The sequence below is a fragment of the Chionomys nivalis genome, chromosome 26 (genome assembly GCF_950005125.1).
Source record: "Chionomys nivalis chromosome 26, mChiNiv1.1, whole genome shotgun sequence".
Taxonomy (NCBI): domain Eukaryota; kingdom Metazoa; phylum Chordata; class Mammalia; order Rodentia; family Cricetidae; genus Chionomys; species Chionomys nivalis.
The window spans coordinates 17,714,118-17,734,787 of NC_080111.1; the positions used below are offsets into that span (position 1 = coordinate 17,714,118).

Sequence of the window (20,670 nt, forward strand, 5' to 3'; positions counted from 1 at the left end):
GTGCTCAGGCTTTTGCTAGCTGCGCTGTGCTTTCTTTCACCAGAGACTGTTGTACAGGCTGACTGTTTACCCTCACATTAGAGTAATAAAATTGGGGCCGCTCCTCCTGGGGTTCATGGTCTTTTTCCTTCTTTCTCAGACATCTTTCTATCTAAGCACTCCTGTAGCCATGAAAATAACATTTGGTTTTCTGTAATTTGTGCTTGTTTGTAGCGAGCTGCGTGGAGTCACACCTGATGGCTATGTGTAGAGAACTGCGTAGAGTCGCACCTGATGGTGCTGGCTCCCACCCTCTGCGATCCTGAAAGCGAGTGCTCTCTGATAATCAACTCCTAATATCAACTAGGCCTGACTTATGCTATTATCACGCAATGATTGTCAGCTGCTTGCATATGCGTGGACCTATGGGCAGTGCCCACCTGGCAATCCGGGGTTGGTTGCCCATGCCTACTTAAGGGCTGGGAGAGGTTTGCCCAGGGAGAGAGGAAGAGAGAGGGAGAGAGTGAGTGAGTGAGGGAGGGAGGGAGTGAGGGAGAGAGAGAGAGAGAACTGTAAAAAGGTCCTGAATAAAACTGCAGCAGGAAGAGCTCCAGTGTGTCATGCGTCATCCTTGCGGGACGAGGTAGAGCCACGACACTTGTTATTGTTGTTTGTTTTTTAAGGGTTATAAGTGTGTAGTTGTTGATGAGTTGATTCTAAACCAATTAGAAAGGAAGTGTCTGCTAATACAACCAACAGGAGGGCAATGAAATCCTTCCTAGCAGATAACATCATGCTTTTAATGTGTTGTTTTCCATTTCTAAATATTTTGGTCCTGTGTGATTCACAATCAAGGACTTCAGTATCTTGAGGATGGGTGGTGGTGGCTGTAGAAACAAGTTCGGGGTAGCAGCTAAGGTTGTCTGAGGGGTGTGTGCCCAGGTTTCCAAGTGCTTTCATTGACTTAGATGTTTTCATCTTCTCAGAAACCCTAGGAGCCAATTTTATAGATGGGAAAAAACCAAGATGAAGAAAAGGTGGGGAATTTATTCAAAGCTAGGATACTGAGGTGTCTTGACAGTATCTTGTCTCAGTTACTTAGAATTTATGTTGTTACTAGGTTAATTAATGTGCTGTCTCCTTCCTTGGTAAAGGGACTCTTACTCTCTGGGGGTGGAGTTACACATTATCGTCAGTACGAGAATAACCAAGCTCATCACTTAGTAGGGTTATATGTAAGTCACTTGAACTACTGAGGCATCATTAGGAAACTAATCAGGTCTTACTTTATTGTAAGACCATCTATAATTATGAAAATAAGGCTATGGAAAGGTGCTCACGTTAGTTTCGTTTTTGGGTTTTCTGTGGCATGTGCCTGAGAGGAGCACTTTAAAAGAACAAGTCGTCGTGGGTCACAGGGGTTCCAGTACATGGTAAAGGGTTCCGTGTTTCTGGGCCTGGGGGAGGCTGACGCCATGGCAGACGGGCATGTTGGAGCAGGGAGGCTAGGGAGAAGTAGGAGTGTGTCTCTCTTCCAGAGAACATCCCTCCATCCAAGCAGGTACCAGCTTTCGTAATTCTTACACCTCCCAATGGTCAATGAGATTTTGGATCCTTCTGTTGATCACTTCAGCGATGAAGGCAGAGCCCCCGTGATCTAGTCTTTTCTCTGAAAACGACTTTGTTGGGAGTCAAACCTTTAACACATGAGCCTTTTTAGGGGGTGTGCTTTGTATCCGTCATAATAGTGCTTCTGTTTACTCTGCAGAATGGCACTGAAACAGACAGCATTCTGTCTAGCTGGCTAGGGAAATAACATTGTTTTAAGTAACAACAGTTGAAAGGACTTTTGAAAGGCTTGGCTGGTGTGTTGTTCCCCAAGGCAAGCATCTTTCTTTTCATCAAGTAGTAATACTGGATTTTAAAATTGTTTTTGCAGCAAGAACATTGAAATGAATACAAATAATATTCTTATAAGGTTGAGCAAATATTATTGGCTGAGAATGATACTAATATGCTTTAATGACTGACTTTAATAGGGTTTCTGTTGCTGTGAAGAGACACCATGACCACAGCAACTCTTATAAAGGAAAAACATATTTGGGACGGCTTACATTTTCAAAGGTTCAGTCCATTATTGTCATGGTGCCACATGGTGGCATGCAGGCGGACATGGTGCTGGAGAAGGAACTGAGAGTCCAGCATCTTGACTTGCAACAGGAAGTGGTCTGAGACACTGGGTGTGACTTGAGCGTATATGGGACCTCAAAGCCTGCTCCCACAGTGACACTTTCCAGTAAAGCCACACTTGTTCCATCAAAGTCACACCTCCTAGGAATGCCACTCCTTATATGCTTGTGAGGTCTAGTTACAATTAAACTACCACAATGACTTTTTGTCAAACTTGGTAATCTCCTTTTCCCTTTTTTATTTTCCTTTTTAAAGCTTCTCACCAAAGGACATGGAAGAAAATGAAAACAGCCAGTCTCCAACAACAAGCTACCAATATCCCAAAGAAACAGTAAGGAAGCGCCAAAATTCAGTACAGAATTCAGGAGGAAGTGTGTCTTCTAGGTTTTCCAGGAAAAGCTTCAAACTCGATTATAGACTAGAAGAAGACGTAACTAAGTCGAAGAAAGGAAAAGATGGGAGATTTGTTAATCCGTGGCCAACGTGGAAAAACATCTCTATTCCACATGTCCTTAGGTGGCTGATAATGGAGAAAGACCACAGCAGTGTCCCAGGCTCCAAAGAGGTAGGCAGATGGATCTATTTCTGAATGCTTTGTGTATACGTTAAATACACATGCGTGTGCGTGTGCACACAAACACATATAAAACTTAGCTTTCCTGGGGGCTGGAGAGATGGCTCAGTGGTTAAGAGCATTGCCTGCTTTTCCAAAGGTCCTGAGTTCAATTCCCAGCAACCACATGGTGGCTCAAAACCATCTGTAATGAGGTCTGGTGCCCTCTTCTGGCCAGCAGGCATACACACAGACAGAATATTGTATACATAATAAATAAATATTAAAAAAAAAAACTTAGCTTTTCTGTGAGGCATGACCCTCTACTTATCTATCTGTGCTCTTTTCTATACGGTGAGATGTAATGATAGGTTTGAAGAGACAAATGAATCCTATGACCCCTGTCCTCAAGTTCTTGGTTTAGCAGTACAGGACATGTGTAAATAATCTCTTCCTGTCTGTAGCAAGAGACTGGGGTAAAGTACTGTAAAAACAGAGGGGAAGATAGACGTGGTCCATTCTGACTGGAAGGGGTCGTTGGGAGCGTGTGTGCTGGTCCTTCCCAGAAAGCCATTCTGCAGTGGTTTTCTAGGTCAGGTGATCATGTGACCACACCATGAAGGGGAGTAGTGCATGGTGTGCTCCAGAGAGTGACAGCTGATGAGGAGTTGGGATATTGAGTCTACAAAGTAAGGTATGACCTAAAGCGTATCTTTACTGTTGGACTCAGCCACTGGTGCTGTAAAGAACTCTTGCTGTCCTTTGCAGAGCTGCATAGGTTGACCATAGTTTATTAGCGTCAACTGCAGCAGCTTCACTTGGGATGCAGTTTGTTGTCCCTTAGCAAGGAGAATACTGGAAGAGCAAGACGTGCTGGGGCCGGTTTGGATGAGCAGTGATGGCTCCCTTACGCTGGCATCTTCTCTTCCTGGCTGGCTTTTGGGGAGCTGGGGGAAGGGTTCTGAGTTTGTGAGCAGAGGGATGATAAGGAAAGACTAGGTCATTGCTGCAGTCTTTGGTCTCCATGGGAAGAGGTAAGGCCTGTGCTGGTAGAGGTGGATTTGGTGATAGGTTTACTTGGTAAATGTTGCCTGCCTTTCTTTAAAGGATATAGGATCGAGCGTCTTACATCATGCCAAGTGTAGTAGCGTACACATTTAATCCCAGTACTGAGGTGGCAGTGGTTAGTGGATTTCTGTGAGTTCAAGACCAGCTTGATCTACATAGTGAGTCCTGGGACATCTAGGGCTACACAGTAAGACCCAGGCTCAAAGAAAAGGGTAGGGAAGAAACTTTTATCACTTTAAGGCTAGAAATATTCATAGTAATCTCTATATAGTATATCTATAACTATATATGTATGCATTTATACATACATATATGCATATATTTGCTGTGCTCAAGATTAAACCTAGAGCCCAATAAATTGTTTTGTTTTGTTTTTTGAGACAGGGTTTCCCATTAGCTATGAAGCCAGTCCTAGAACTCATTTGGTAGACCAGGCTGGCTTCAAGCTCACAGAGATCTGCCTGTCTCTGCCAAGTGCTGGGATTAAAGGAGTGCCCCACCACTGCCCACCAGGCCAGTGGTTTTTAAGGGAATAGCTGTCCCTTCTGAAATACCAGTAAAAGCTGCAGAGGAACACATACATGTAAATAAGCACCTTGTCGTTGGCTCTGTCATCCTGGATCTTAGGGACTCAAGTCTGTCCTTCCACTCACTTATTAGCTTGGGTTTACTGAGCACATGCTATGTGCTAGACACACTCTATGATGTGCCAGAGGATGAATAACAAAGTCAATAATTAGTCACTTATGTGGCATGTTAAACTGTAAGTGTGCTGGTTGATGATGGTGGAGTGCACCATTAATTCCGTCTCTCCTGAGGCAGAAGCAAACTGAACTCTCTGAGTTCAAGGTCAGCCGGGTCTGCACAGTGAGTTCCAGGACAGCCAGGACTTCACAGGGAAACCCTGTCTTAAGAAAACAAATCAAACCATAAGCACACCAGTGAACAGGGCAGGGACGTGAGGGTGGTAGAGGCGTGGCTGCATTCTTCAGAGAGCTTTTCTTTGTAAAAGCAGGCATAGGAAAGATACCAAAGGGAACTCTGATGTGGGATTCCCCTCTGTACCGCTGTGATTACCATTAATAAACAAAGGAATTACTTTGGCCTATAGCAGAGCTATAGGGGAACAGAGCTAGGTGGAGAAAACTAAACAGAATGCTGAGAGAAAGGAGGCAGAGACAGAAGCCATGTAGTCCCTTCAGAGACAGACGCCAGAACTTTAGCTGGTAAGTCACAGCCACGTGGCGATGCACAGATTAATGGAGATGGGTTAAATTAATATATAAAAGTTAGTCAATAAAAAGCTAGAGCTAATGGGCCAAGCAGTGATTTAATTAATATAATTTCAGTGTGATTATTTCAGGGCTAAGCGGGCAGGAACCAACAAGCGGCATTCTTCCTACAGGATTCTTATTGTTGAATATGCCAGTAAAAATGAATTCAGTATATTCTGAAAGAAAGACACTTTTGCACTTTTCCAGTTTGTTCGTCCGTCCGTCCTTCCTTCCTCCCTCCCTCCCTCCCTCCCTCCCTCCCTCCCTCCCTCCCTCCCTCCCTCTCTCTCTCTCTCTCTCTCTCTCTCTCTCTCTCTCTCTCTCTCTCTCTGAGATAGGGTTTCTCTGTGTAGCTCTGGCTGTCCTGGAACTCACTCTGTAGACCACTGGCCTCCAACTCACAGAGATCCACCTGCCTCTGCCTCCTGAGTGCAGCCCCAGCCGTCCTCCCACTCTAGTTTACATTTTCATTTATGACGTCTGCCCTGTTGTATTTCTTCCTTTTCTTTAGTGAAAGACTGAATTTAGATCAGATCCACGCTGGTTTCTTTTATTTCAGGGTTACATGTTTAATGTGGTGAAAGGGTGAGCTTTATCCCAGTGTGGCGGGGTTAATGTTCCCCAGATCCTGAAACAAAACCCAGACTGGAGGTCCAGTGTTTAATGAGAAGATCACAGCCTTAAGTCATTACTTTGCAAAGAAAATATTTACATAGAATAATTATGTACTATGCTATTTATCTCATCATAGTATACTGTATTTGTTTACCTATATATATGAAAGTGCTGTAGCAGAAACATATGGTTAATGTATACATCAATTACTAGGTCTAAATGAAGTGTCATAAGCAGGAAGCATGGTTTAGTTGCCCTGTGAGAAAGTTTCCTTCCTGGACCATTCCTGATGTCTGTCTTTTCTGGCAGTGTGTCAGCTCACAGGCCACACACACTTGGTTCAGGGGTGCTGTTGCTTTGCACAATTGTTGCCTCTGTGACTTTGTCTGATTGTGATTGTGTTACAGCCACCAACAGAAGGGAGTGAAATGATCACTTAGAAACGTATTAATTACAACACTGCTCGGTTTATTACCCTACGCATATTTCTAGCTAGCTCTTACATCTTAAATAAACCCATCTCTATTAGTCTGTGCATCAGCATGAGATTGTGGCCTACCTGCAGGGTTCCACTTTCTGTCTCCTCCAGTGGCTACATGGCATCTCCCTGACTCCACCTACTCTCTCTATATATACTTCCAGCCTGGCTATATTCTTGCCCTGCTATAGGTTGAAGCAGATTTTTATTAACCAATGATAGTAAAACATATTCACAGCATACAGAGGGAAATCCCACATCAGGGTTTCTCTGTGTAGCCCTAGCTGTCCTAGAACTCACTCTGTAGACCAGGCTGGCCATAGAAATCTGTCTGCCTCTGCCTCCTGAGTACTAGGATTAAAAGTGTGTGCCACCACTGCCTGGCTTGATTTTGTTTTTCCGTTGTTAAGTGATAGGTTATTTTTGAGTTCCTGAGGAAGCTTCCAGGGAGTAAATTTGTGATGATAAGCTGTTACTTTGTAGCAAGAAGAAGCAGAGCGTGCAGCAGGGTGCACAGTGTGTCCAGTACTGTTCTGCTGCTGTGATACATCACCAGAACCAAAGCAGTTTATAGAGAGACAGGTTCATTTGGGCCTGCGGTTCCAGAGGAACCATAGTGGAGAAGCAAGGCTACACAGGCAGGCATGGCCCCAAGAACGCCTGAGAGCCCACATCCTCAGCTGCAGGCAGGAAACAGAGAGAGAGAACTGGGAATGGTGCCTGGTTTTGGAGCCTCACAACCCACGCACAGTGACACAATTCCTCAGCCAGGCTACATCTCCTGAACCTACCTAAATAGTGCTACCAGCTGGGAACCAAGTACTCAGACACCCGAGCCTATGGAGGCAATCACATTCAAGCCGCCACAACTAAGACGCATGTTCAGATCTCAAGTTACTATCTTCTGTCTGTTTGTTTTGTTTTTGAGACAGCTTCCCTGTGTAGCCCTGGCTCTCCTGGACTTACTTTGTAGACCCTGCTGGCTTCAAACTCGCAGAGATCCACCTGCCTCTGCCTCCGAAGTGCTAGGATTAAAGGTGTGTGCCACCCCACAGCCTTACTGGTAATACTTTGCATACTACACAATTGACCCATTAAACATACAATTTAGTGATTTTTAGTATATTCACAGACATTATCAACGACACACAATTATTTCTGTTGTTTCTAAATATAATACCCATGTCCTTCAGTCATCACCTTTCAACCCGGATTCTTTTGCCCCCCTCTGTTCCCTGGAAACAATTTATCTACATTGTTGTCTTCATAACCTTGGCGGGTAAATTGAGGCTGTTAACAATGCTCACTTGACCCGGGCTGTGGTGGCGCACGCCTTTAATCCTAGCACTTGGGAGGCAGAGGCAGGCGGATCTCTGTGAGTTGGAGGCCAGCCTGGTCTACAAGAGGTAGTGCCGGGATAGGCTCCAAAGCTACAGAGAAACCCTGTCTCGAAAAACTAAAAAAAAAAAAAAAAAAAAAAAAAAAAAAAACTCACTTGTGGGCTTGATCCTCCAATAGCCATTCAGAAATGCTAAATGCCAAACTTCGGGTGACCTTCAAACTTAGAGCAAAACCAAAGCGCATTCATTTTCAGTGGTTATGATTTTCCGGGTATTTCAACACCCTGTTCAATGTGGTTCTCTTTGTAAACGTTTCAGAACAGCTTTGTTAAACTAATAGAAGTTCCACATATTGAAAGTGTATGATCTGATGAGTTTTATGTCAACATTGACACATGCAGAGTGGGTCGCCTCTATAAGGATAACGAGCATACCTACCATCCCTGATGTTTTTGTGGTTTTGTGATTCTACCCCCTTTTCTCTGCACTTCTTCCCTGAGTCCTTACTTTACACAGATAAGTGTGGACTGGGTGTGTAGCTAGAGGTTGGTCATATGCTTGGCTTGCACAAGCCCCGAGTTCCATTCTCAGCACCACATACACTGAGGTAACTGCACATGTGTGTGCTGGTTGGAGAGGTGGCATGGAGGCATGGCGACCACCTAGCCCACCTGTGTAAGGGTAACTCCGTGTAACTCTTTGCTTTTCATCTGTAAGATGGAAGGCGTTTTTACTTCTTGTGTTTTCATCTGTATTAAGTATAAATGGTTTTTTTTTTCATAAATTAGTACAGTGTCTAAAGAGTAAAATGTGTTATTTTATGATGTATTTTAGTAAAGCACTTGACATGATATTTTGTCATGTTGTGTTATTGGTAGTATCATGCCTAACACATAATTATGTTATGTTCAATTTACATTCATTTCCTTCCTTTCTTAAAAAGAATTGTGTATTTTATGTGGCTGTTTGTGCCTGAGTCTGCAGACCCTATAATTGCAAGTGCCTGAGGGGCGAGAAGGGGGTATGGATCCCTTGGTGTTGTGTGTGGCTGTGAGCAGCCTCATGTGGGTACCGGGAACAGAACCCAGGTCCTCTGAGAGACCAGCAGGTGCCCTTAGCTGCTGAGCCAAGCAGCACCTACTTCTCTTGCCTCCATTTTATCTGTTTAATTTTCTTTCTTCCTTTGTATTTCTTGGAAAATATACATTTTTTCTAACCCTAATTGTAAAATTTGAGAATTAATTGAAAAAAATCTAACATTTATTTATTTGTTCATTAATTTATCCAAATTTTTTTTATTGCTCATATCCTCTGTTGTAGTCATTGATCCAGGCACTGGGAATGATCCCAAGCTTTTATAAGACAAGAGATTGAGTCTACATTCAGATGAGAAGACCTACAGGAAGCTTGCAGTCATAGACACATGCACGTCCACCGGTTGCACAGGGTGGGGGTGGGGGTTCCACGTTCAGAGAGAATCAGGGATGCTCCCTTGGAGGATACACAGTTTAATGACGGTGTCAAAGGACTGAGAAATGGATCAAAATCATGCAGAGTTCTGAAGCTCGGTCCAGGAATGAGAAGTATTTCCCTGAGTATTGGATAGACAGTGTGTAGGGGAGTAAATAGCATGAAGCATGGCTGGGAGGACTGGCCATGCCTTGGGCAGCTTACTGTTGGGCAATGGGATGAGATGGGGCTTGTCAGGGAGTCGTGAGCAGTGAAGACTTCCAGCAGGGAAGGAGTTAAATCTTACCCACGGGTACACAGATTTTGTTGGATTATTTTAGACAGGTCTTACTATATTAACCCAGGTTAGCCTTGAATTCTTGGTCTTTCCTCCTCGGCTTCCCAAGTGCTGGGATTATAAATGCCACCTACCATGTCCGTCTTGATACACTGTTGAGGACTGTTAGGTCTCTTGTGTATGGAAGGAGCGGGCACGGAGATAGCTGAGCAGTCATGAGTACTCTGATGTGTCTAGCTGCTACTTAGGATCTTAAGTCAGGTTACAGGCAAGAGATGGACAAACCTGGTGTGTGCTCGGTCACTGGGGTTGGGGCACGCTGTCTTCTTTAGGAATACACAGAGAATGTGTACTGCGAGTCAGCCGTGTTGATGCGGTACCGTTATACCCGTCTTCCAGACGGAGAACTTGAGCTCGGAGGGCTTAGGAGACATGGCTGCCATCTCTGCCTTTCCTCCCATGGCCAGGCCTTCTCTTTCAGACTCTCTCAGTCTTCTTGGTTCTCTTTCACCGTTGTCTCCTGCCTCAGCTCTCTGCGTCAGCCTTGTAAAGGTGAGGACTGAGGGGAACCACTTATGAATGTGACCCAGGAATCATCACAGGGTTTTGCTTTGCCTTTTTTGTGCTTAGGAAGTGAGCTCTGTAAGTTCCAATGATTAATGTCAGTTGCCGTCAGCTTCCGTTGTGAGTTCCCCGGGACTGGCCTGCTTCTGAGGCTGTTTTCAGGCAGCAGATACGCCACCGGCTCAGTGAGGTGACAGCCACGGAATGATCGCATCTAGGCCATTGTACTGCTGGTGCTTCCGAAGACAGCCTTCAAAATGCAAACTTGGCAGTATCGAGGGTTTAAATTGCATTTTCCTTCTGCTTCTTGCATTCGAGATAAAGCAGATTACTAAAAGGTGGTTCTTAACTCACCTCTAGAAAGGAGCAAGTGCACATGTTGAAGTGCACATGTTCTGGATGGCTTCAGTTATCCCCCAAATAGTTCCCCGCTGAAATGTAGGTCAGTGTTTTCTGGGATGACATAGCATCGTTCCAACCCCTAACTGCTGCCTTTTCCTTCTTTATATATACAGGAACTTGACAAAGAGCTCCCAGTGCTTAAGCCATATTTTATCAGTGACCCTGAGGAAGCCGGTGTGACCGAGGCTGGCTTACGAGTCACGTGGCTGGGCCACGCGACGCTGATGGTGGAGATGGACGAGCTCATTTTCCTCACGGACCCCATGTTCAGCTCCCGCGCCTCTCCCTCGCAGTACATGGGCCCGAAGCGATTCCGCCGCCCCCCGTGTACCATAAGTGAGCTCCCCCCAATAGATGCTGTCCTTATCAGTCACAACCACTACGACCACCTGGACTACGGCTCTGTTCTGGCTCTGAATGAGCGGTTTGGCAGTGACCTGAGATGGTTTGTGCCTCTGGGTCTCCTCGACTGGATGCAGAAATGCGGCTGTGAGAACGTGATCGAGCTGGACTGGTGGGAGGAGAATTGCGTGCCCGGCCACGACAAGGTCACCTTTGTCTTCACACCTTCCCAACACTGGTGTAAAAGGACCCTCCTGGATGACAACAGGGTCCTGTGGGGCAGCTGGTCTGTGTTGGGGCCTTGGAACCGGTTCTTCTTTGCTGGGGATACTGGCTACTGCCCTGCTTTCGAAGAGATAGGGAAGAGATTTGGGCCCTTCGACCTCGCAGCTATTCCCATTGGAGCATATGAGCCAAGGTTTGTAAACACGGATGTTACAGGCTATGATTCCTGATACTGTGGAATTTGTGATTTTAGTGGTGGGCTTGGTATATACATCGATAGAAGTTGAAGTTAGATTCATATTTAATTTTATATTAAGGTGTAAAGAATTTGGCAGGGCAGTGGTGGCTCACACCTTTTAATCTCTGGGAGATCAAAGCTAGCCTGGAGGAAAAAAAAAGAATTTCTATACCTTGGCGGAGCCCACACACCTTCTGGCTCACTAGTCAGTGCCCAGAGCCGACTCCTGTTCGTCTTCTTCACACTCGTGGGTGAGCATCTTTTACCTTGTGAGTGGGAATTCCAGTCCCTGTCCTGCAGAGCGAGGAAACAAGTTGGCCCATAGCCCTTGTGACGCTCCTACTTTCAGTCAGCGCACAGAATCTGGTCCTGTCATGCCATTCCCCCTCCCGCCACAGTGTGCTCAGCACTGACTTTGAGAGCAGTGAGGGACCACACTGTCACTACTAAAGACCCAGAAGACCTCACTACTGTGTTGTATTTAATACTGTCTCTTAGAAGAGGCACGATTTTAGTGATGTACATATGAAGCAAGTGAACTGTAACAACGTGGGCTGGGAAGTTGGCTTCCTAGGTAATAAAATGAGTGCTTATACAAGCAATGGGGGGAGGTGTGTGCAGGTCTGGATCCTCAGAACCCACAGTAAAAAACCCTGGCTGAATGAAGCACATTCCTGGAATTCCAGAGCTGGGGAGGCAGGCAGGAGGATCCTGGGTGTTCACTGGCCAGACAGTGTAACCAAGCAGGGAGACTCAAGTTCAGTGAGAGAAGCCGGCTTTAAAACAAGGTGGGGAGCCGGGCGGTGGTGGCGCACGCCTTTAATCCCAGCACTCGGGAGGCAGAGGCAGGCGGATTTCTGTGAGTTCGAGGCCAGCCTGGTCTACAAGGGGAGTTCCAGGATAGGCTCCAAAGCTACAGGGAAACCCTGTCTCAAAAAACCAATAAATAAATAAATAAATAAAACAAGGTGGGGGCCTTGCAAAATTGATTAGCAGCTGAAGGCACCAGCTACTCAGGGTAAAGCCTGAAGACCGGATTTTGGTCCCCAGGACCTGTGGGTTTGAAGGAGAGAATCCACACCTGTAAGTTCTCTTCGCCCACATGTGTGTGTCACACGCAAAGAATAAATAAATGTGATCATTTTTTTTCCCTAAAAAGGCAGAGAGGGAAATACCTGATGTTGACCTCTGGGCTGCACGCGTCCTCATACACATGTGCACATACACGAACACACCACACATACCAGGTTTTGCCTTCCTTTCACAGCATGCGGATATATGTGTGTCATTCAGGCAAGCACTATCACTAACACAGATACACTGTATCGCTAATACAGATACATTGTATCGCTAATACAGACACATTGAGCCTCTAATATAGATACATTGTATCTCTAAAACAGATACATTGTGGCTCTAACACAGATACATTGTAGCGCTAACAAGACACATTTACATTGTAGTTCTAATACAGATACATTGTATCTCTAACAGCCACAATGATGCTCTAATGTGGATACATTGTAGCTCTAATATAGATACATTGTGTCTCTAACACAGGCAGTATATCTATAACCTCAGCGCCTTGAGACTCACTTGGGTAAGTTTGTACACATGGTAAGGGATTTTGTAGTCTTTTGTTTTTACCTTATATCTATTATTTTATCCATCCGTTTCCTTGTATCTGGGCATTGAATCCAGGGCCTCAGGCATCACTGAGCTGCCAAATTCACTTGTTACCCGTTAAGTTCACCAAACCTTATTAACATTATCTATCTATCTATCTATCTATCTATCTATCTATCTATCTACCTACCTACCTACCTACCTACCTATCTATTTATCATCTATCAATCTATCTATCTTTACTTATTTTCTTATTGTGGGGTTAGATACTTTATTTTTGATTTTTCGATACGGGATTTCTCTGTAGCTTTGAAGCCTGTCCTGGAACTCCCTCTGTAGACCAGGCTGGCCTTGAACTCACAGAGATCTGCCTGCCTCTGCCGCCTGAGTGCTAGCATTAAAGGTATGTACCACCACTGCACGGCGGGTTTACACACATCTTCTCTGGGTTCTTAGTCATTATTGAAACTATCATAACTTGGGGTGGGAAGATGGCTCTGCAGGGTAATGGTGCCTGCCAGCAAGCCTGCTAACCTGAGTTCAAGACCCACGTGGTGGATGAGAAAACTGATTCCCACAAAATTACCCTCTGACCTCCATACATGCATATAGACAGTCACAAAATAAATTAAAATGTAATAGTCAAAAGAAAGGATGCTATGGTATTTGAAAGGTATTCTATTGAAGGGATACTAAAGATTAAAAAAACTGAAAAACTATTATAATTTGCCAGATAAGGTGGCACATGCCTCTAATTCCAAAACTTGTTTCCAAAAAACCACTACCACTACAGACCACAACAAAAATTATAGTAAGTCAGTATTAGTATTTAAATTTTACTTTTTCCATTCAAATGATTCTAGTTCTCATGAAACTTCTGAAAATATCAATCAACATGGCTTTAAAAAACTGTGGTGGCCGGGCGGTGGTGGCGCTCGCCTTTAATCCCAGCACTCGGGAGGCAGAGGCAGGTGGATCTCTGGGAGTTCAAGGCCAGCCTGGTCTACAAGAGTTAGTTCCGGGACGGGCACCAAAGCTACAGAGAAACCCTGTCTCGAAAAACCAAAAAAAAAAAAACAAAACCAAAAACAAAAAAACAAAAACAAAACTGTGGTGGGGGTACACGCTTTTAATCTGAGCACTTGGGAGGCAGAGGCAGGCAGGTCTCTGTGAGTTTGAGGCCATCTTGGTCTACAGAGTGAGTTCTAGGACAGTCAGGGATACACAGAGAAACCTTGTCTTGAAAAAACAAAACAAACTAAGAAACAAACCTGTTACAAATCATTTTCAAATGACGTTGGCTTTTACTCACTATGTATTAGAGTATCTCTTATAGTTATAAATCCAAGCCCCCACGAGTGCTATCGTATGTGTTTAACATGTGTGTCTGTGGTGAGGGCACAGACTGCATGCTCACAACCTTGCCTTTCTCTGCAGTGCTGTGTTCCATCTTCGTTCTAGGCTACAAGAGGCCGGGGCTGGAGGCATGGCCTGCTTTAAGAGCTTTAAGCATGGTAGTTCATGTGTACCGTGGAGTCTGGCTTTATCTTGTCAATCCTAGCTGTTTCAGAAATGAAATAAAATTTAGGAGCTCTGCACACACGTAAGCCGATTACAGCAAGGAATGTCTTTCCGTTGTGCGCTGGGAGTATTTCCTTCCTCCGTCCAGGGTGTCTCATTCTTAGACACTGCAGCTGGAATTACTTTTCCCACGTGCGGTGCTGGGGTCTGAATCCAGAGCCCTGACCAAGCTAGGTCAAGCGGTCTGTTGGCTTTAGCACTGACGTTTCATTTTAATGGCTAGAGTAGATAGATAGATAGATAGATAGATAGATAGATAGATAGATAGATAGATTTCAGGTAAAGGGAAGTTAGAAGAGAGATAGGATTGTTTAATAGGCAGTAGACACACCAAGACTGTTTCCACTCTGTCTTGACTCCTGAGTGTCAAGACCCAGGCAGAATGCGGCTTCTGTCGTCTGCTGAGTGGCTTTGGTTTGGAGTTCCCAGAGGACCCAGCAGCTGCCGACAGTAAAATCATCCTGTGCTGTTGTAGGTCGATGGACTCTTGGGGATGAGTTCTGGGAGGGCCAGAGTACCTGGGCTCCAATTCTTTGCCCATTATTTTATTTCTTTGATTCATTCCTAAAATTGCAGAGTATCTGCTTATTAAAGTAACAAGTCATGTTTTAAAAATACAGCATCAGTCAAAATCAAGCATGAAATAAAGCTTGAGACTCTCTTGTTTAGCCATTTATACACATAAGATTTTGCTTTTTTTGCCTCCAGAGAAAAGTGGACTGAAGGGAAATAATTTTACTGACTGTGCATAGGTTTTGCTTCTGTTTAGAATCTTGTTTATTTGCATATATATTTTAAGAGTCATTTACTTTTTTTTTTTTTTGAGGCAGCATTTCCCTAGCTGTCCTGTAACTTTTTTTTTTTTTTTTGGTTTTTCGAGACAGGGTTTCTCTGTGGTTTTGGAGACTGTCCTAGAACTAGCTCTTATAGACCAGGCTGGTCTCGAATCCTGTAACTCTTTTTATAGACCAGGCTGGCCTTCAACTCAGAGATCTGCCTACCTCTCCCTCTCAAGGGCTAGGATTAAAGGTGTGCGCCACCACCGCCCAGCGAAGATTTTACTTTTGATATTTATTGGTATTGTGTGTCTGTGTGAGTGAATGCCATGTGTCTGGGTACCTACAGAGGTCAGAAGAGGCTGTTAGCTCCCTGAGAGCTGGAGTTATAAACCATCTTGAGCCTCTTGATGAGGGTGCTGGGAGCTGAACTCAGGTCTCCAGGAAGTGGGCGGAGCCATCTCTCCGGCCTTGCTTGTTTTCTCACAGTCTTGGCCCGCCTCCAGACTGAGTGGTTCATTTATCACTGCTCGTGTTCCTTCCCTGTGATTCTCAGTTCTGGCTGCCTAAGCCTAGTGCTGGTGTCCCAACCGAAGTAGTTACATCAGGATAATGGGGTAACTTTTCATTGTGAGTTTCCTGGATCAGCTCCGTTGACTTTGATGGCTGGAAAGTGTCTGAAAGCAACCCTGCTGTTTGTTGCTGTGTACTGACATCAAGTCAAGCGAAGGACGCTGGGGGGGGGAGTGTAAAAATCGGCACAAGAGCTGCTGTTTTCAAATGTTGTCCTGTGAAGAATCTTTTGCTTTAAATTTTATTTTGAACTATGTATATATGCGTGCCTCTGTGTGTGTTTGTGTGTGTGAGTGTTAAGTGTTCAAGGAGGCCAAAGACATTGGATCTCCTGGATCTGGGGTTGCAGGCAGTTGCGACCTGCCTGATGTGGGCAACGGACACTGGGAACCGAACTCTGGTTTTCTGCAGGGGTCGTGCGAACTCTTAACCGCACAGTCACCTCTGTTAGAAGCTGATTAGATGAGACGGTCATTCAACTCTAGGCTGTTTTTCAAAGCTGAATTAACGAATTGCTGTGTTTCATCAGGTGGTTTATGAAATATCAGCATGTTGACCCAGAAGACGCTGTAAGGATTCACATCGATATTCAGACGAAGAGATCGGTGGGAATTCACTGGGGAACTTTTGCCTTAGCTAATGAGGTAAGTGTGATTTAAACAGACAACTCAGCCGTGTCTGCGCGTTTGACTGTTGGAGGGGTTTCAGAGACCACGCCGTGGACTCAAATTCCATACAGATATCACGACCACCACATAAGCTGGAAGAACAAAGCATACTTACTAGTAAGATAACACTTGAGAGCAGTAGGAATAAACCCATGGCGTGCTGCTTTGGGGGCTCATTTTCATAGTTAATGAAGCATGCGCATCTGAAATCTGTGTGTGGCACAGAGAATGAACCATCACGCCCCCATGCTCCAGATGGCTGATGTTCTACTAGGAGCTAGAAGACACGCACATTGTGTACTGGAGGGTGGTCATGCTTTTATAATGCGGGGCAGATCAACCGGTCTCAAAACAGGGAGGGATCAGGAATCATTTCATGGAAGGAGGCATTGCTAACTTGGCCACAGGCAAGAAGAAAGTATTTATTTCCAGAGGAGGGAAGGGCAGAGCATAGTCTGGGGGCAGCAAACATGGGGAGAGGAGGAGTTTGTTCAACAGGAGAGAGGGTGTCGTGGAGAGCTGTGGGAGAGGAGAGCCAGAATGTGGGGCTTTCTAGAAACATCTGACCCGTTCAGTTCACTTCCCCCCAGTGTTTGTTATCTCCACCGTGTAAATGTGGCTTATTTAGACTATATAGGAAGAGCTGACTCTTCCTCGGGGAACTGATCCCCAGGCTCTGCTGGTATGGGTTCTAGAGTCAGGAAGTCTAGTGAAATCGTCTCTTCATTCCTGGGTTCGAGCCCGAGCAATGCCAAGAAAGGGGTTAGAAGTTAATTTCCCCCTGTTTGGCTCTCGGTAACTGCTTCTGCCTCCCAGGGCCTCTGCAGAGACCTGGTGTTTCCTTGCTGTTTTTAACCCTCTTATTCTGCTTTCTTTCTGGTGTGGTCTCTTCTTAAGATACAGTTTGTTCCAAAATTACCTAATACATGCAATGCTCATTTCCCTATCCCCTAATTAAAACATCTATCTTATGATGCAATCACCCCGAGTAATGCGGCAGGAGGTGGAGTGGAGTCATGCATGAAAACCTACAGAGCTAGGAGGTTTTCATGTACGTGTGAACTTGGGAAAGGACAAACTGCTGCATTTGCATACAGCTATTTGATGGCTCTACCTGTTCGTGTGTGTGTGTGTGTGTGTGTTCCATGTATGCCTTTTGTAGTGATTGTGTTACTAAACCTTTGTAAGGGAGGGAATGATGGCTCAGCTTGAGCGAGTGGGCAGACAGTAGTGCTCTTTTTACAGCCAGGCAGTAGCGGCGCACACCTTTAATCCCAGCATTTAGGAGACAGAAGCAGGTGGATCTTTGTGAGTTCAAGGCCAGCCTGGTCTACAGAGTGATTTTTCAGAACAGTTAAGCCTATGAAAAGTGAATCATTTCGCTTGCTTTAGCCAGTGTTCTGTTGCCGTGAAGAGACACCATGGCCACAGGAGGTCTTATAAAGGAAAACCTTTAGTTTGGTCTGACTTAGTCTCAGAGGTGTAAATCCATTGTTGTCATGACAGGAAACATGGTGCTGGAGAAGGAGCTTAGACAGCAGGAAGAGAGAGACACTGGGCCTATCCTGAGCATTTGAAACCCCAAAAGCCCACCCCTAGTGACACACTTCCTTCAACAAAACCACACCTACTTCAACAGGACACACCCCTAATAGGCCACGTATTTTAACACACGAGTCTGTGGGGGCCATTCCTGTTCAAACCACCGCATCACTAAATCCTCCGAGAATTACGCTCGCTTGCTCCAGGTGGTGGCAGCATAAGTCCGCATAAGTGGCCACTTGAGCATCTCAAACAAAATAAAACACCAAAGGGAGGTTTGCTTATGCCATACCTCCATCTTTATTTCCTTCCGAGGCTCTCCATAAGCTCCTCTTTCCTTCCACTGTTTTATAGTTGCCAGTTTTCTCAACTGACACAAAAGCATGGAAGTCTGTGGGATTTTCAGATGTACTTAGCCCATAGTTTCTAAATATTTGGGGTTTCGTATAAGCACTGGAAATAGCTGCTCATTGTGATATAAGCAGGATACAGATGTCTGTAACTTAGCAGCACCCTAACGTTCTGTATGTATGTGCTGGAGCCCACAGACTATACAGCAAAAGTACAGCTCCATGGGAAGTGTATGTATCTGTATACTCCACATGGAGAACCTGATTGCAGAGCTTCAGGAACGCCTGTCCTTCTCACGGTCACTGTCGATTCCGTAGAACTCTCGTGAAATCATGGAGCTTCTCCCTTCCGTAATATCCTAGCAATTTATAAATCATTTGTTGAGATAGCCTGACTTTTCCTGTACCAGCAACTGGATAGCTTGTCCCACGCCATGAAGCCCTGGTGTGAAAGCATTCACTCAGCCAAACCTTTGTTCTCATAGTCAGATCTACATAAAGCTTGTCTTCCACAATTATCCTTATTGACAGGGTTCATTGACAAGAAAGGAGCCCTAGGCAGGAGGCACTGAGCAGAGAGTATGTCTGCTTTCACTGATAAACTGATTTGGGTGGCCCTGAATTCTCTAGCAGCAGACTCAGGAAGGTGTGATCTACTGGCTACTAATATTCTGAATTTACCCTTCACCTTGGTTTCAATTAACATAAGATCATAGCCCAGGAAATTAACTGTTTATACCTTTACCCCTAGAGATACAGGAAGGGTTGAGTAGCTAACCCAACTCAGAAAAAGAAATTCCTTCTCACCTGGACAATGGCAGGGATCCTGCTGGAGTTGGAAGCAAAGTCTCCAAGGAGATACCTTTCAATTCAGCCAACTAGACCTTGATGCAAATCAAACACTTTGCCTTCCTCCCAAGCCCTTAGGTTGCTATGGTTAGCAAGGCTGTGTTCCCAGCCACCAAGGAAGGAAGCAAAGGTGTTCAGAAAGTGCAACAGCACCGTTGTGTTTTCTACAATTATTAATCACAAACTTCTGGCATAACTGTTACCCTTATGAGATGTGGTCAATGAATGAAAACTTTTGAGAATTTTGTATTGATTCTTAATTAATCCTGTAGACGGAAGTTTCTGTCCCACCTGGTCCCACAGCCATTCCGTCCCAAAGAAACACACAGAGGCTTATATTATAAACTTATAAACTGTTCGGCCTATTAGCTCAAGTTTATTATTAACTAGCTCTTATGACTTAAATTAACCTGTACTTCTTATCTGTGTTTATCCATGTGGCTTGGTACCTTTTCTCAGTGCAGCGTTTTCATCTGGCTTCCTCTGTGTCTGGGTGGTGACTGCAGACTGAGCCTTTCCTCTTCCCAGAATTCTCCTAGTCTGGTTGTCCCACCTCTACTTCCTGCCTGGCCACTGGCCAATCAGTGTTTTATTAAACAAATCCAAGTGACAAATCTTTACAGTGTACAAGAGCCTTATCCCACAGCACATCCTCCCAGTATCTGCTGGGAGCTTCATAGCCACACCCCTCTGAGGCACTCCTTTACCTTACGTTTGGTGTCAAAGTATCTTTGCTCATGAAGCCATCTTGCCCATCCAGTTTGAATGTTTAAGAGCATATTCAAGTGTGCAAAAACATCCTGGAGCGTGCTTTGTGCTGTTCTTACGGTGCTAAGGGAGAGGTGAGGATGTTCTTATGGTGCTAAGGGAACACTGAGGATTTTTTTTTTTTGATTTTCGAGACAGGGTTTCTCCGTAGCTTTTGGTTCCTGTCCTGGAGACCAGCCTGGTCTCAAACTCACAGAGATCCGCCTGCCTCTGCCTCCCGAGTGCTGGGATTAAAGGCGTGTGCCACCACCGCCCGGCTCACTGAGGATGTTCTTATGGTGCTAAGGGAGCACTGAGGGTGTGCTGCTCTTACAGTGTTAAGGGAGCAGTGAGGATGTTCTTACAGTTCTAAGGGAGCACTGAGGATGTTCTTATGGTGCTAAGGGAGCACTGAAGATGTTCTTATGGTGCTAAGGGAGCACTGAGTTTGTGCTGCTCTTACGGTGCTAAGGGAGCACTGAGGATGAGCTGTTCTTACGGTGCTAAGGGAGCACTGAGGATGTTCTTACGGTGCTAAGGGAGCACTGAGGATGTTCTTACGGTGCTAAGGGAGCACTGAGGATGTTTTTATGGTGCTAAGGGAGCACTGAGGATGAGCTGTTCTTATGGTGCTAAGGGAGCACTAAGGATGTTCTTATGGTGCTAAGGGAGCACTGAGGATGAGCTGTTCTTACGGTGCTAAGGGAGCACTGAGGATGAGCTGTTCTTACAGTGCTAAGGGAACACTAAGGATGTTCTTATGGTGCTAAGGGAGCACTGAGGATGAGCTGTTCTTACGGTGCTAAGGGAGCACTGAGGATGAGCTGTTCTTACAGTGCTAAGGGAGCACTGAGGATGTTCTTACGGTGCTAAGGGAGCACTGAGGATGTTCTTATGGTGCTAAGGGAGCACTGAGGATGTTCTCACGTTGCTAAGGGAGCAC

General features: G+C 45.1%; 1 protein-coding gene across 2 annotated transcripts in view; it reads left to right on the plus strand.

The window, feature by feature from the left end:
• Napepld (N-acyl phosphatidylethanolamine phospholipase D) overlaps positions 1–20,670 on the plus strand; it is a 35,863-nt gene that overhangs the window by 12,969 nt on the left and 2,224 nt on the right. For both annotated transcript variants that reach the window (XM_057758831.1, XM_057758832.1), the window contains exons 2-4: positions 2,425–2,734; positions 10,324–10,970; positions 16,101–16,215. In XM_057758831.1, the coding sequence (XP_057614814.1) occupies positions 2,425–2,734; positions 10,324–10,970; positions 16,101–16,215 (1,072 nt within the window). The remainder of the gene's footprint in view (positions 1–2,424; positions 2,735–10,323; positions 10,971–16,100; positions 16,216–20,670) is intronic.